The sequence below is a fragment of the Microcebus murinus genome, chromosome 8, assembly GCF_040939455.1.
Source record: "Microcebus murinus isolate Inina chromosome 8, M.murinus_Inina_mat1.0, whole genome shotgun sequence".
NCBI classification, from domain to species: Eukaryota; Metazoa; Chordata; class Mammalia; order Primates; family Cheirogaleidae; genus Microcebus; species Microcebus murinus.
This window is the reverse complement of record NC_134111.1, coordinates 51,948,195-51,964,441: the sequence shown is the minus strand read 5'-3', so window position 1 is coordinate 51,964,441 and position 16,247 is coordinate 51,948,195. Positions and strand designations below refer to the sequence as shown.

Below are 16,247 nucleotides of genomic sequence, written 5' to 3'. Positions count from 1 at the left end.
AGAAATTTATTATCTATAATAATTCCTAAGTAATCTCTTTTTTTTTTTTTTTTTTTTTTTTGAGACAGAGTCTCGCTTTGTTGCCCAGGCTAGAGTGAGTGCCATGGCGTCAGCCTAGCTCACAGCAACCTCAAACTCCTGGCGCAAGCGATCCTCCTGCCTCAGCCTCCCAAGTAGCTAGGACTACAGGCATTCGCCACCATGCCCGGCTAATTTTTTGTATATATATTAGTTGGCCAATTAATTTCTTTCTATTTATAGTAGAGACGGGGTCTCGCTCTTGCTCAGGCTGGTTTCGAACTCCTGACCTCGAGCAATCCGCCCGCCTCTGCCTCCCAGAGAGCTAGGATTACAGGCGTGAGCCACCGCGCCCGGCCAGTAATCTCTTATAGATTACTTAAAATATTTCTTTTAGAATAATCTTTATATTGAAGTATTAATATATATTGAGAAAATACACAAATCATGTGTGTATAACTTGACGAAATTTTACAACATGGAACATATAGGAGAAATCACTACTCAAATCATGAAATAGGATATTATCAGCAACCCCAGATATCTGCCTGTACTCAGTCATTATCCCTCTTGAAAGTATGTAATCACCACTCTTCTATCACCGTAGAGTGGGCCCCTGCCCTTTTTTAAAGACTTAATTTTTTTAAGAGCAGACTTAGGTTCTCAGTAAACATGAAAGAAAGACACAGAAATACACCATATACCCCCTACCCCCACATACATAGCCTCCCTCATTATCAGCATCCCCCATCAGAGTGGTATGCTTGTTACAGTCAATGAGCCTACACTGATGCATTATCACCCGGAGTCCATATTCTACATTAGGGTTCCCTCTTGGTGGTTTGCAGTCTATGGGTTTGGACAAATGTATGTCGTGTGTCCACCCATATTATACAGAGTATTTTCACTGCTCTAAAATTCCTCTGTGATCTGCATATTCATCCCTTTGTCTCCCTTAACCCCTGGGAACCACTGATCTTTTTTACTGTCGTGATAGTTTTGCTTTTCCAAAATGTCATGTAGTTGGAATAATCATTGCCTATTGTTTTGAGTTTTATATAAATGGAATTTTTTAATTTATATTAAAAAATCATGTGTGATCCTATTCCCTGTATATATAGAGAATACATATATATGGGGGGAGTGTGTGTTGCTTCTTTTGTTTAAAATATGTTTGTGAAATTCATTCCTGTCATTACATATAAATTGTTAATTTTCATTGTTTTGATATGTTCCATTGTATGAATGAATATATTATGATTTATTTTTCCATTCCAATACTACTGGATATATGTGGTTTCTTTCCAGTTTAACATAATTACAAATAATGTTGCTGTGAATTTTGTGCATGTTTTTTGGTGTCATATGTATGCATTTCTATAGGGTATATACCAGTAGATGAAATTGTTTGGGCTCTAGGGTATACATAGGTTCGGTTTTAGAAGATACGGATGAAAGGTTTTCCAAAGTGGTTGTACTGATTTACACACCCACCATTATTGTGGGAGGTTTAGTTGTTCCACTTCCTTGCTATTCATTCTTGGTATTAGTATTTTGTTCCCTTTTTTCCCTACTGTCCTATCAGAAATAATGTTAACTACTCAAAAAGTTGAAAATTAAACTGAGCAGCTTAAAAAAGTCCAATAAGATTCCTCATGTTATAGACTTAGAATTTATGTAATTTTGTCTGATATCCATGTTTTCTCTTATTCAATTTGTAAAAGCTATCTTTCACAATATTTGTGCATTATTTTTGACATAATGATACAGGTGGACACCTGATTATAAAGGAACAGAATTTAAGAGTCATGTATCTGGAACGATTTTATACACATCTGATTCTTCTTCACTGGGAATATAGAAACAACAGATTGAATCTCCTTCAGTTTCCTATTAATTTCCAGCTATCAAATTTATTCTGTGTCTGGGCCTAGCACAGTTTGTGGCACAGAGTGGATAACTATGAATATTTATTGGATGAATGAACTTCTCAACCAAACTTTTTGAAAAAGTTGTCTGTATTTGCTATTAATATTTTCTCACTTCTCATTCACTTTTTTAGTCAGTTTCTTTCTTGATTCATTGCCTTCGATGTTGTCCACTTTTTCCCTTTCTTGAAATACATTTTTTCCTTTTCTTTTTATGGTAGCATGTTCTAGCTGCTCTCTTCTTTCCTTTCCTTAAGTGTTTTTGTTCCTCTTAGGCCACCTTCTCATCTTATGCTACTCATGGTCCCTTAGTGATCTAATTTCTTTGGATGGGCTTCTCACTGGTGTATATACTGATAACTCTCAACTCTGTCTGTAGCGCACACACCACTCTCTGAGCACCAAACCTGTAGGTCCAGCCTTTTTACTTGTATGTCTCACAAATGGTTCAGACTCATTCAACTGACCTTCAACTTTGAACTCATCAACTGTTCTTTCCCACCTGGATGTTCTCTAGTATTTCCTGTCTCAGTGAATGACACTACCACCTACCCTGTTGTCCCATTTTCCCCCCTTGATTCTTGATGTGGTTATTCTGATAAAATAAACTAGTTTTAAGGGGTTTGAGGCAATTTTCATGACTGTTGATTATACATTCTAGTTTTTGTTAGTATAAATTCAGGAGTTACTAGGCACATTTGATTTTTAAGGTTGTTTTTGCCCCAAGTATTAGTGATTAATACAGGTCTAAAATAATTAAGATTTTTTTTGTTAGGATACGTCAAACCAAGATTTGTAGGAATTTATATCTTACCAGAAATGGTAAAAATGATTATATTCATTGTTGTCAATCATTCATTGTTCTTTTTAAAAAAAATTAGTTTTCTGAAATGAAAAAAACCTCAGTTGATCTGTTCTCTTAGTTTCACTTAGAAAATGACGTATTATTGACATATAAATAAATGTTTGGCTCTGCCAAAAAATGACATAACTTTCTGCCATATTCACTTTTTTTTTTTTTTAACCATTGCATGCTTATTTTGTTTCCCAGACTGGTTTATAATAAAACTCTTTGAAAATAGAAACTGTCTGATACACCTCCTTCTACAGTAATATTTTGGCTGTTATAGAGATTTTAGTAAAGATTGACTTTAGAGCTTAAGTTTATAACAGTTTTAAGTGAATTCTACCTTCATTTGCATTCATACAGTGCCTATAGATTGGCATAATAGATGCAAGTTGTGAAGTAGAGATTAAAAAGGCATTAGAATTTGTTCCAGTCTAAACTGATCATTGGATTTATTGACAATTATAATTGAACATCTATAATTGGAGTTTTGGATGCAACTCAGCTTGCTCAAAAAATGTTACCCTCTTTTATTTCTGAATCTTTTAAAAACTAAGCTTTCATGTTGGCTTTATTCCCTTTTTGGCTTAATCTCTGATATTTAGAATAAAATAGGTTGTTTTGAAAGGAATAAGCCACAACGAAGAGCAACGATTAAGCTCTACAAACAGATGACTTTTGACTTCTACATAATATTCACTTTACCTTAGAGAGGTTTAGATCTCTTGCTATCTTTTTGGGCCAGTGGGCTGCTTCTCATCTGTATTTGTTTTTTTTTCTTTAGATATTAGGATCAAGGAAGAAGAACCTGATCCTGAAGAGTGGCAGCTCAGTGGTGATTCTACATTGAATACCAATGATCTAACACACTTAAGAGTACAGGTGGTAGATGAAGAAGGGGACCAACAACATCAAGAAGGAAAAAGACTTCGGAGGGTAGCTTGCACCTGTCCCAATTGTAAAGAAGGTGGTGGGAGGTATGCACACATGAAACATATCCTTTTTTTTTTTTTTAAAAGAATGCTAATATCATCACCCTAATTTTTGAAATATTGCATGCCGTATCAATTTTGAGAAATTCATTACATGATCATTTGGGTGTGTATCTATCTGTATGAATGTGGCAGAAGTTAGGGAACAAAATATATGAAATTCAATTTTCAGATCTAAATGTCTCTTAAACTAAACTTATTTAGTTTATTTCTTTCTCAAATAAGTGTAATAGATACCATTTAATAGGCCCATATCAGAAATTAGCCTGTTTGCAAACCAGCAATGAGATTTGCCTTAATATGGATAAAAAGTTGATTCTTAGGTTGAGAATAGCAGTTATGTAAAAATAAGTTAAGAAGGTCAAAAATAATTGATAAGTGGCCGGTGCGGTGGCTCAAGCCTGTAATCCTAGCACTCTGGGAGGCCGAGGCGGGCGGATTGCTCGAGGTCAGGAGTTCGAAACCAGCCTGAGCAAGAGCAAGACCCCGTCTCTACTATAAATAGAAAGAAATTAATTGGCCAACTAATATATATATTAAATTAGCCGGGCATGGTGGCACATGCCTGTAGTCCCAGCTACTTGGGAGGCTGAGGCAGAAGGATTGCTTGAGCCCAGGAGTTTGAGGTTGCTGTGAGCTAGGCTGACGCCATGGCACTCACTCTAGCCTGTGCAACAAAGTGAGACTCTGTCTCAAAAAAAAAAAAATAATTGATAAGTACTTCCATTTTTCAACGAAAGTGAAAAATAAACCTTAATAGATAGAATTTTTTAAAAAGTAGCTTTGTAGTAATTCACTTGAGTGTTTTTAAAAAATAAGCATTAAGACAATATTGGTAATTATGTTAAATGTGAATAAATTTAGTTTAATAATTAAGAGATTAAGGCTCAGATCATATGTTTAAAAAACAATACAGTCTGATGTTGATTATAAGGAATACCTCAAATAATTGGCACAGAAATGTTGAAGATGAGGGATGGAAAAAGACTTATTAGGCAAATATTAACAAAAAGAAAACTTGGATAGCAGTGTTAGCATCAAGCAAGGTGGGAGGGATTAAGATGATGAGCCTTAAATGGACAGATAGGGGATATTTTATATTTCTTTAATATGAAGTTTCCATCAGGAAGATTTAATAGTCATGGTACCTTTTTGTGCAGCTTTGAAATATATAGAGCAAAAATTGATAGAACTCTATAGCCATACTAAATAAGTCCTCAGTCATGGTGAAAAGTCTTAACATATCTACTTACTCTTTGAAATGCACAGTTTAAGTAGACAGAGTATACTATTAATAAAACAGTTAACAAACTTCATCTAATAGAACCTATCTGCCTTTGAATTGGTCTCAATAGCTAATTTGGACATTGGCCAGCCTTTTTGCAATAATAATGGCTAATAACTGATAACACTGAGAGCTTACTGTGCTCCAGACAGTTTTATACACGAAACAGAGGTTGAATGACTCTTCAGGGTACACACAGCTGGGATTAGACCTAGTTTCTTAATCCAGAGCCTTAACCATTAAACTGTATTGATTTCCAAATGGATCTGGATATGCATCTGATCCTTAGGTATTTGTATTTATTGTAATTATTTAATTGTTCAAAATTTTATTTGTTCTTTGACATGTTTTGGTCAATTAAAATAAGTGTGGAATTCTGGCTAGACAATAACTTTTCTGAAACCTACTTTCATTTTGGAGGAGCTTCTAAAATAAATTATTTATGAAAGTAAAATCTAATTAAAGGTTAAGGCCCTAGCCTATGCTTCACGTATTCTTTAAAATGAAAATGGTTTAATTTATTAAAGTAACACATCCTCATAAAAATTCAGAAACATAGAGGAATGTTTAAAAACACTAAAATCTTACCCTACTTCAAGATAAACACAGTAACATTTTTTGTATATATATCCCTCCAGACTTTACATGTATTTAAAGTAGAATCATCTTATTCTCAGTGTTTTCCATGTCTAGTCTTGTTTTGAGAATTTTTTTGGCTATATTTCAAAGTCTTTATAGTCTGTATCTTTTTTTTTTTTTGGCTGTATTGTTTTCTATTGTGTGAATGTGCAATAATTTAACATATTTTGTTGGAATTTTATTATTGTCATAATCCTTATACATGTGTCTGCACATTTGTCTGACTATTTTAGTAGTATAAGTGGAATTGGCAGAAGTGGAATTGCTGGGTTAAAGGGAATTGACTGCTAGAAAGGGTAGTGTCTACTCTTCACCAGCAGAGTATGAGAGTATCTGGTTTCCACACCCTTGCCAACAGTGGATTTTATTTTTTTAAACTTATTAATGTCTGGCAGATGAAAAATAATACCTCAGTATTATTTTAGTGTATTTTTTTATTGCTTGGTGAGGTAGAACACTTTTTGGTGTTATTTTTGCCATTTTAAAATTTCTTTTGTGAATTGTTTCTGTCTTGTGAATCTGTTAATTTGTGTAACTGTCATATGTATAAATATTTTTCCCAGTTTTACATTGCCTTCAAATTTATGTCGTTGGTTTGCAAAATACATTATTAATACACAAGTAAAGAAAGAGTTCCATTACCTATAACTTGGAAACTTTTTTTAAGCAAAAAATTTTAAGTTAATCTGTCCTTTAGTAGATGCCTTGTTACCACCATGCTATTATGTTTTCCCCATCCCAAGGGTTATAAAAATGTTCACCTAGACATTTTCTAGAACTTTTGTGACTTCATTTTTTAAAAGCTTACTTATTCTAAGCAATAAAAATTGAGATTCTTAAGAAACTACATTGTTTCTTAGGGCTTGTTTGAATAAAATTCAACTAGTATATGCATAAATAGGCACACTTGTATAAATGACAATTATTGCATGCAATTAAAAAGTGAAAGCATGACATATGTTGTAAATCCAAAATATTCCAAAGTGTTCTGTAAAAGTGTGTGAGGCTGTACTTAAAATTGTTTTTAGAATATTAGTGCTTTTTTCCTATTTATTTCTTTTAAAAAAAAAAAAGAATATAGGCAAGATGGCATTTTTAGAGAACTAATTTTATTTATATTTAGAGAAATAAATTTTATTTGCTTACCTTTTTGAGGTAAGGTATAAAATATAATTAAATACTTAAAATTGTATTAATTTGGTCAATATTTATTGAGCAAAACCATCCTTCCAGAGACTCTTTAATCTAGTGGAAGAGAGAAACAATTGTAATGAAGTAAAATGAATTCTAGAGGTATTATTGCTATCTAGGGTTTATATGGATTATGCATAAATCCATATTTTTAAAATTGTGCAAAATCTATTTTCTTTTTTCAATTAAAAAACATTTAACAAAAGCCAGTTTATATATTCTTTTGAATGATATCCATAAAAAATTCAAATAATACAAATCATATTCCCAAACCCAAAAGAATCTTTTCAAAAAAATGAAATACAGACAAATTCAAGATCCAAATCATTTAAAAAATACTGAAAAAAACACAGTAAATTAATTTTATAATAAGAAAACAAAATGACAGTTTTACATAATTGTTAAAATTTCATAAAGCTCAACGATGAGGCAGTGGTACCACCATTTATTTAAATAAGTACTGTTCACTAATGCTTTTATAATGTACCTATTTTAATTTCATTAGATAATGGATTTAAAGGTCAAATCTTGAAACAACCAAAAAATAGAATTATAGTTATTCTTTGAACATTCTAATTTTGCCTGTGTGTTTAAAGTTGTGAATTACAGAAATATTCTCCAGAAAAGTCAGGTATTTGGTAAAGCAAGGCACATAGGATCAAATTTTGATAAAGGTGCTTTTTGTTTGCTACTTTGACTCTTTTAAATATCCTGGAGATTCTAAAGATAAGACTTTCAATATAGCATAAATAACTTTTATAAACCTTTTCCTATGTTAAAGCATACACCCATAGTAATTAAATATAACAATAAGCATATAGATAAAATGAGTGATGCTAAACCCTGTTTTACAAAGTCAGTCAAATGAGTATACAATGACATTTTAAAAGTCCAATAATTTGATATGTAAGAAAAGTCAGTATTATAGTAAGTCGATTAGTTTCCTTTAGTTTCTTTTCAGATTCTATCTCCTTTAGAATCTAGTTTAAATATCAAATCACCTTTTCTTCTATGAAATTCTGTGACATTCAATATAACTTTATGTAAACATTTAAGTTTTGTATCTCTAAGCCACATATTCCACCATAACAGTAACCTACAGCTTCTCTTAATCACATATTAAAGAACTGATAACATTACTGTTGAAATATCTACGTATTGCATTTCTTCCTAAATACTGTATTTTTAATTTTTAATAGAACTGTCAATTGACACTCTTCTACCATGAATTAGCACATTTTCACATTGAACAAAGTAGTTGAGAGATAATAAACTTTAAAAATTATAGAAATTTAAATAATCAAGGATTCATCTTTATAAAGTCTTTATACAGTAAGGCCTTTGGAAGTATGACTACATACACCCTGCACACAAGAAAACGGCATTATCTGTATATATGACATGATCTAAGATACAGGTCTGCCTTCTTAAATATGCTTATTTCTTTATGAATTAAAAATTAAACTACATAACTTTACCTCCAATAAATATTTCCAAACCCACTAGAGAAGCAAAATATAAATTATGCCAGTCTAATAAAAGTTTGCTTTGAAAATATACTGTAGACTATTTTGTCCTTTTTCACAACTCTTGATTACATTTTTATAATTTTTGTTAGGAATCTTGAAAATTCTGTTATTTTGAACACCTGAAGATGTTAGTCTAATATCCAATAATTTACTTACAATTTTTTAAACTGTTAATATAGGGGCAGACTAAACTTGAATTAACAGTTGTGAATGTACACTCTATTAATACATAAGTACCCAACCAACACTTCAGTGTGAGCTGAACATTTTAAAATTATTGTGCAAAATCTGTTTTCTTTGCAGTTTATGTCCTGTTTCTCCCACTCTGGGCAAAAGAGACTGGACTTAAACTTTTTGTCATCTCTCCACCCACAATTTAGCTTTATTTATAGTCACTTTACCTTGGCATTATTAAATTATTGGGAACAAGTTTAGGTACTCAAAAATAGAATCTTAAAATTGTTAGTTTTTTTAGGTTACATAATAGGTATTAGTGGTATAATTATGCTAATCAAGAAGAAAATTTATGACTAAATCTTTTCTTACATGAAGTTTGTTAAGAAATTCATTTTAGTTCTCTTCCTTCATATGATATGCTATAAAATCCATATTGAGCATATCTGTATTTTATCTTGAATCACATTTCTTTTTTAAATAGAAACTTGGACTTGAGTGTTAAGTTTTTCCCTTAAATTATATATTTGTGTGGGACCCTGCCCCCTGTTTCTCTTTCTTAGATGGCTGTCCATTTTCAAAGACTATTTTTCCTGTTTCCTTATAATTCAATTGAAAGTATCTTTCCCTAGCTTCTTGCTTTTTTGAGAACCCAGATTTGTTGCTGTTAGTTTGTTTTAGTCCTGTGCTTTGTTAGTGCTCCTAACCTCAATTTTGCTAAGGTGGTGAAACAACACTTTTGAGTATATAAAAGCGCATTTATTTATCTGAGTGGTAGGCCTAGAAGAGAGGCAAGAAGTCACAGGTAAATGAGTGAACTGAATTGGGTTCTCTGTGAAATTGCTATGGTGAACACAATATGTAAAATTGGTTTGTACACCAGCAGCCACAAACATTGCTGCTTTTCTTATGGCTATTTCAGAATAAAATATGTTTAAAAAGCTAAATTAAATGGAAACAATTTTGGCTTTGGTTGATAGGACTTTGGCATTGCAAGTGAGCCAGAAAAACCTGTTTCACTCAACTCAGCTCTTTGAAGAGAGTTGTAGAAGTTGGGGGTGGAGTGGAGCAGAAACTAGAATTGTGTTAGATTATGACATCCTTGCCCTTGAGACAACAGCATGACTCCTCCTTGTCTTTACTTATGCTATTCCTCTGCCTGGAATGCCTTCCCTCCTTTCTATCTAAATCCTACCCACCTCCTCCACGAAGCCTTCTCTAACTACTGGAGCCCACATTGATGTCTCCCTGTTCAGAACACCTATGGCATCTAACAGCCAGCACTGCACCGTTTAGCACTGTTTGTCCTATGGCAATTTCACATGCTACTGAGTGTGAGTACATTAAAATATAAATGTGGGGAAATATGCATTTTTCCAGTAAAATTTGAAAAACGATAGGTATATTGTATACCGGAGGATTTTCAGGCTATAGAAGGTTTACAGGCTACCACTTACATAGATAGACTGTGAGATTGGGGGAGGAGGGAAGTTGGGGAGGGGGTTAAATGTACATTTTTTTTAATCTCAGAGAAACATTGTAAAGTTTATACAATATTTTGATAATTGTTGTGTCCAAAGTGTCATGTTTTCTAAAAAACTATTTTTATTTAGTAACTAGCCCCCCCCTTTTTTTAAGCTTGAGAAATAACATTTTATGTAATGCTTAATACTATTTGGATGGCAGTTCTGGAATCAAAAATTTTTCTTCTTAGGCTAAGATACCTCTGTTCACCCATCTAACCACATATTTTCCTAACTCTCTTCTTAGTATCAAATACTGAAATGTAATGAATGTCAAATTTTGCAGTGTGAGAAAACTGTATTTTAATACATCTCTTGTATATGATTTTGGGTGTCTTTTGCATGGTTAATACGAAGGGAATTTTAACTGTAAAGATAATTTGATTTGTATTTATTTCAACTAGTGCTGATGAAGTTAAGATCATAGCTTTAGCTAGATTTTTTAAAAACTTTTTCCAAGTCGTCGTATATTCAGGGTGTGCCCATATAAATATATGAATAAATATGCTTAAATCATGTTAATTTAAAGTCTACTTAGCTGCCTGTCTACCTTTTAATTGTACCTGTGATCAGTTTTACATTCATTCTTTGGTTTAAATACTTTTAATTATCTGAAATCTTGACTTTTGAATAAAGACCATTTAGTTTCCCATACAATTAATTTAATTGGATTGGACTTATGCAAATAATTTTTCAATGGTTCTGGCAGAATAATAAATAGCTTTGTTATACATTTTTTATGTATGAAATGTCCTTTTAGTTACATATTTCTTGAGTGTATTTGCATTTGGACAGCAATCACATTAATTCAGGAGTAAAATTAATGTGTAAAACATATACACTTGGTATATAAATTTTCATTTAAATTGTTTTTTAAATGGTTTTGGTTTCTGATTGACCTCATGGTGATAATATCTTCTATTTGAAACTCAACATGGAGTATATAAGTGCTAATATCCATTTGAATATTTTCATGTAAGTATATATTATTCTGTGTGTTTTTTAGAGGTACCAATCTTGGGAAAAAGAAGCAACACATTTGTCATATACCCGGATGTGGTAAAGTCTATGGGAAGACTTCACATCTGAGAGCTCATCTGCGTTGGCATTCTGGAGAGCGCCCTTTTATTTGTAACTGGATGTACTGTGGTAAAAGATTTACTCGAAGTGATGAATTACAGAGGCACAGAAGAACACATACAGGTTACTACTATTTACTTTTAACAGACAAAATTGAATTATAGGGCTATATACTACCTTGAATTTTTTTTTAGCATACCTTACTGAACTGAATCTTTAGAATACAACATATTACATCAAATTTTTACCTTTAGTAACACCAATTTAAAAACACTAATTCCAAAGAACAAGCCAGTAAAATAAAGTTTTAGTTTATGCTGACTTTGGTTAGCTTTTGTTGATATTGAAAGTCTTAAGCCACATTTATGCTATTGTTTATTCTGTTAACATTTTAAATTAGTTGTCTGCTTCTACTCTTGATCCATCTTTTTCTTCTTCTCCCTTGACACTGTAACAAAGAATAATCCCTTTTCTTCTGATAAATTTGGGCATTTCACTTTTTCTATTTAGTATCTGTGAGGTAAGCAAAAGACTTCACATTGAGGGACAACCAAGGCATTGTTGATGTCAAGACTCTCTTTCATTATATTGGTTTTACATAGTGTTGTGTGGTGGTTATATGAAATGGACCCAGGACTGATACAAACTGAAACCTAACTTAATATAACTTAGAGATAGTTTTTCCTGTTACCATGTAAACAATCAAAAGTGTTCATCAATCTAGTCTCAATACTGGAGAATGGAAAAATCTGTATCTACAATCCCTAGAGAGCTTAAAAGAAGTATGATGAATTGGAGCATGGATTTTGAAGTCATCTGACTTCCGATTCAAGTTCTCTATTAGATTAAGCCAAATACCCTATTTTCTGATGCTGCTTCACTCCTACTTTGGCTTTAAATATTCTATGAAATAACCTGTGAAGTATGTAATAGTACACAAATGCTCTCTCTACTTGTTTTAGTTCCTGTCTCTTTCATTGTGTAGCTAGACAGATGAGATTAACTTGTATAAAACTGCAACAATTAAGTAGACAATGAAGTAAAAGATTTTGTGTAACAATCTGTGCTGTCGAATATGAATTATCTGCTAAGGAAGCAGAGATAATTAATGCTTAGATTAGTAAGGCATGGGATAGTAGAGCTCAAAATGACCCTATAACAGAATTTTCCTCAGTGGAATTTGATCAGCAAGTTGTAAAAAGGAATAGTATAAAAGGGGGAAAAGGTCTGTGATCAGATAAGTATGAGAAACACTGGGTTAAGTTGGGTACAAGTACCTTCAAGGCACGCCTCTTTAGGACCTTTAAATTTAATGCTAGATGAACATCATCCATCTATAAGTGGGAGATGTAATGTGTATATCAGAATTTCCCAACCTTGTGTGAACATTGTGCCATTTGCCGTGGAACATCTCTCAGGACTGCTGTTCCTGGAGAAACTGGGAAATATTTTCCTAGAAGTATGCTATTACATTAATAGAAGAAGTGAAAGACCATTTTGTTACAGTAAAGAGCAAGAGACTTTACATAACACATTTCTGTTAAGTAGGATTAAGGCACTTTATGGTCCATTTTTAGTTGGTATCTTAATATGGGTGTTTCAAAACAAACTTGGCATAGTTGAAGATTGCTTTTCATCAAAAAGTAAAGATGACATTTATTTTGAGCAGAAATATTCTATAAGAAAAATCTTGCAGAGACAGCTCATAGAACTAGTACTATTGTAATAGACCCCTGATACCCATCACCACCCATCAGTGTTAGCATACTTTCTGTTTTGGAGAATATGGTTGGTTTATTAAAGTTAAATTTTAAATAGTAAGTAACTTAATTTTTTTCTTAATAGGTGAGAAGAAATTTGTTTGTCCAGAATGTTCAAAACGCTTTATGAGAAGTGACCACCTTGCCAAACATATTAAAACACATCAGAATAAAAAAGGTATTCACTCTAGCAGTACAGTGCTGGCATCTGTGGAAGCTGCGCGAGATGATACTTTGATTACTGCAGGAGGAACAACACTTATCCTTGCAAATATTCAACAAGGTTCTGTTTCAGGGATAGGAACTGTTAATACTTCCGCCACCAGCAATCAAGATATCCTTACCAACACTGAAATACCTTTACAGCTTGTCACAGTTTCTGGAAATGAGACAATGGAGTAAATATTACACAAATACTTATTCATTGTGGTTATTTTTATACAGTAGTGAGAAGAATATTGTTCCTAAGTTCTTAGATACTTTTTATTGATGTGCAAAAATTTTTGGATTGACAGTAACTTGGTTATACATGACACTGAAATGCCTTACTTTGTATGATATTCCATAGTATATTAAAAAATGGTAAAATTGCATGGGTTTTGTAGGTACTTTTGGAATCTAGAAGAAATGAAATTTTACCAAGTTATATAAAGAGAAAATTGAATTTAACAATGCGAATGGTAGTCTAACCAAATGCATCAATCCTGTGTGGTTTAGTGTATAAATGAGAACATGTTGGTATTTATCTATTGTAAGATAAAAAAGTTGGTGGGTGAAAGAAATCATGTTATGATAAAAAAATTTTGTAATTTTCTTGATGACTGGAATTTTTATTATGCATAACTGACAAATCAAGTTTCCAAGCAAATGTTACATAGTGTAGGCTTTACTTAGCTTATCAATTTGTCATTTTGAAGCTAATTATTTTAATTAGGTTAACTATGTACAATATTTTAAGCATTACTCTTGTAAGATTTTGAAAACTACATTTTAACATGGAACTCTAGGGATAGTCACCTTTTAAATCCTGTTGAAAAGCCATGTTTAAGATTTAATTTGCCAAAATAATGTCTTGTTAATATTCTTTCAATAACGAAGTTGGGCAATATAACCAATGTTTAAGAAAGTTTAAAATGTATAGGTTGAGGCATTTGGGTGGTAAGAAAATGTTATAGTGAATTATCCCTTTTCTTGAATATTGGAGGACCAAAAAAATGAGGTGTATTGCGTCTTAGCAGTGATTTTTATCCAATCTTGTTTCCAAAAACCATGTCTGCCAGGGCCTTAAAAGCCATCATGTAAATTTACCAGTAAAGTATAACATATGCAAACATAACAAAATCACTTCCATAGTGACGATACTCCAACCATATGGATATTAGTCATAGAAAACTAGAGGTTTTATGATATTTTTTTAAGTCTTTTTTTTTTGTTAGGTAGTCAGTCTGCACTTAAATATCAATCATTTTCCTTTTTTGCTTCTTCCCTTAAAATTTATATGTATCCAGTACATTTAATTGAGAAACATATGTTTTTTATTATGCTGTATTTTCTTTTTATTTTTTAATTACTGTTTATATTTTCAATTTAAAGAAATGTACAAAATAAAGTTACATTGCTGGTCTTGTAAGAGCTATACAACTTTCCTAAATGTATACCTATAACTGCAGCAGTTCACCTATTTCAAAAATTTGGAATTCTGTTCATTTATTATTCTTAAGACCACCTCAAATTTAAAGGCTACCTTATTGTACGTTTAAAATGTATTATAACAGTGTGGTAGTTAATAAAACACTATTTTTTTTTCTTTTGAGTTTGTTGTATTCCTATGCATTTAAAATATTGCAGTGGTATGGGGTAAGAATCTGTTTTATTTTTTTTCAACTTAGCCTTTTATTTTCAGAATCTTGATTTCAGACACTGAAATGTAAACAGGTATATTTTAGATAGATTGTAGAGGCACTGGCAGTTTATGAATTTTTTTACCTAAGAACGAGCTTATAATTTTAATAATATAATATTAAATATAATTTTTGAAAAAATTAATGTACATTGATTCATGTCAATTTTATCAATGCAACATTTTGCAAACCCTTGTTTTTGTTTGTTTCACCGTTGAAAGCAATGCAGAGTATTTTGATTTATGAAAGACCTAAATTTATATAAAGACTGTTGGAAATTTAACATAAGACAAATTTTGGTAACCATGACAAGAGTTCTTCAAAAACATGTTTTGAGTTTGTGTCTAATCATGATAAAGGTGGGGTAGAAGGAAAGGAAAAAAAGCAGAATATTAATAATATGATTGTATTAGATATTTCAAGGTAAAAATCAAATTCATTTCCACATGCATACAGTGGGGATAAATATTTCCATTGTCTATTTTCCAGGTTCAGTCTGACATTATCAATAATATGTTGAAGTGCTTGGGTAAGTCTAGACACAGGCATAAACATGGACAGTTTTCTAAATGTGAAATTTAAGCTTGTGATATGAGATATGAAATATTACTTGGAATTACGGAAATGAATCAATGGAATTTATAATTATTTTGAAGTTACAAGGATTAGAATATGAATCTTACCTCCTTTAGGTAATTTTTAGAATTGTTTATTCTTTTAAGATTGTGTGAAGAGGAGTAGGTGAGAAGGTAAAATGTCCATTAAGTTAGGAGATGAAACCATTTTAGAATGACAATAGAGATGTTTTTGAGTAATACTGAATTTTTACAGTAAGTTTTTAGAGTACTTTTGATACATGAGCTTTCAAGCATCAGTTCTTTGCAGTGAAGAAAGTAGTCTTGAAAATTATTTAAATAGTTTTTAGATTTTTTGAGTGCCCACTAGGAATATATTAGTGAACTTTAGATCTTTTACCTAACAAAGAACTCAAAGTATTTAACATCAGTGTAGGTGATTTTAAATATTTCTGTTTTTATATTAAAATGTTGGATATACTCTGGAAGCCCAATATTTGAAGACTTACTCTAAAGTTAATTTTTTCTAGTTATAAAATCTGTATTAATATTATATATGTGTATAATATTGATGTAAGTGTATTCTTTATTAGGTGATTTGTCAATTGCTTTATTTTTGTAAAGGCTAGAGTTAATGCATATTCAGTATATTTATACACAAATAATTCATATTGTAACATTCATCTAGTGGAGTGGGATTGTCTATACTCTGTACCTCAAAGAAAATGGCACATGAAAGCATCTCATTTTCTGTAGATTGAGACTAGTGACTTGGAAAAGTGACTCAATCAAAAAGCACATAATC

At 31.8% G+C, this 16,247-nt stretch overlaps 1 protein-coding gene across 1 annotated transcript in view; it reads left to right on the top strand.

Annotated features, from left to right (window-relative positions):
• Positions 1-14,779, top strand: part of SP3 (Sp3 transcription factor) — a 57,150-nt gene extending 42,371 nt beyond the window's left edge. Inside the window, exons 5-7 of the mRNA XM_012753400.3 lie at positions 3,578-3,770; positions 11,133-11,329; positions 13,052-14,779. Coding sequence (XP_012608854.1) covers positions 3,578-3,770; positions 11,133-11,329; positions 13,052-13,368 — 707 coding nt within the window. The 3' untranslated portion in view covers positions 13,369-14,779. The remainder of the gene's footprint in view (positions 1-3,577; positions 3,771-11,132; positions 11,330-13,051) is intronic.
• Positions 14,780-16,247: the final 1,468 nt, after the last annotated feature.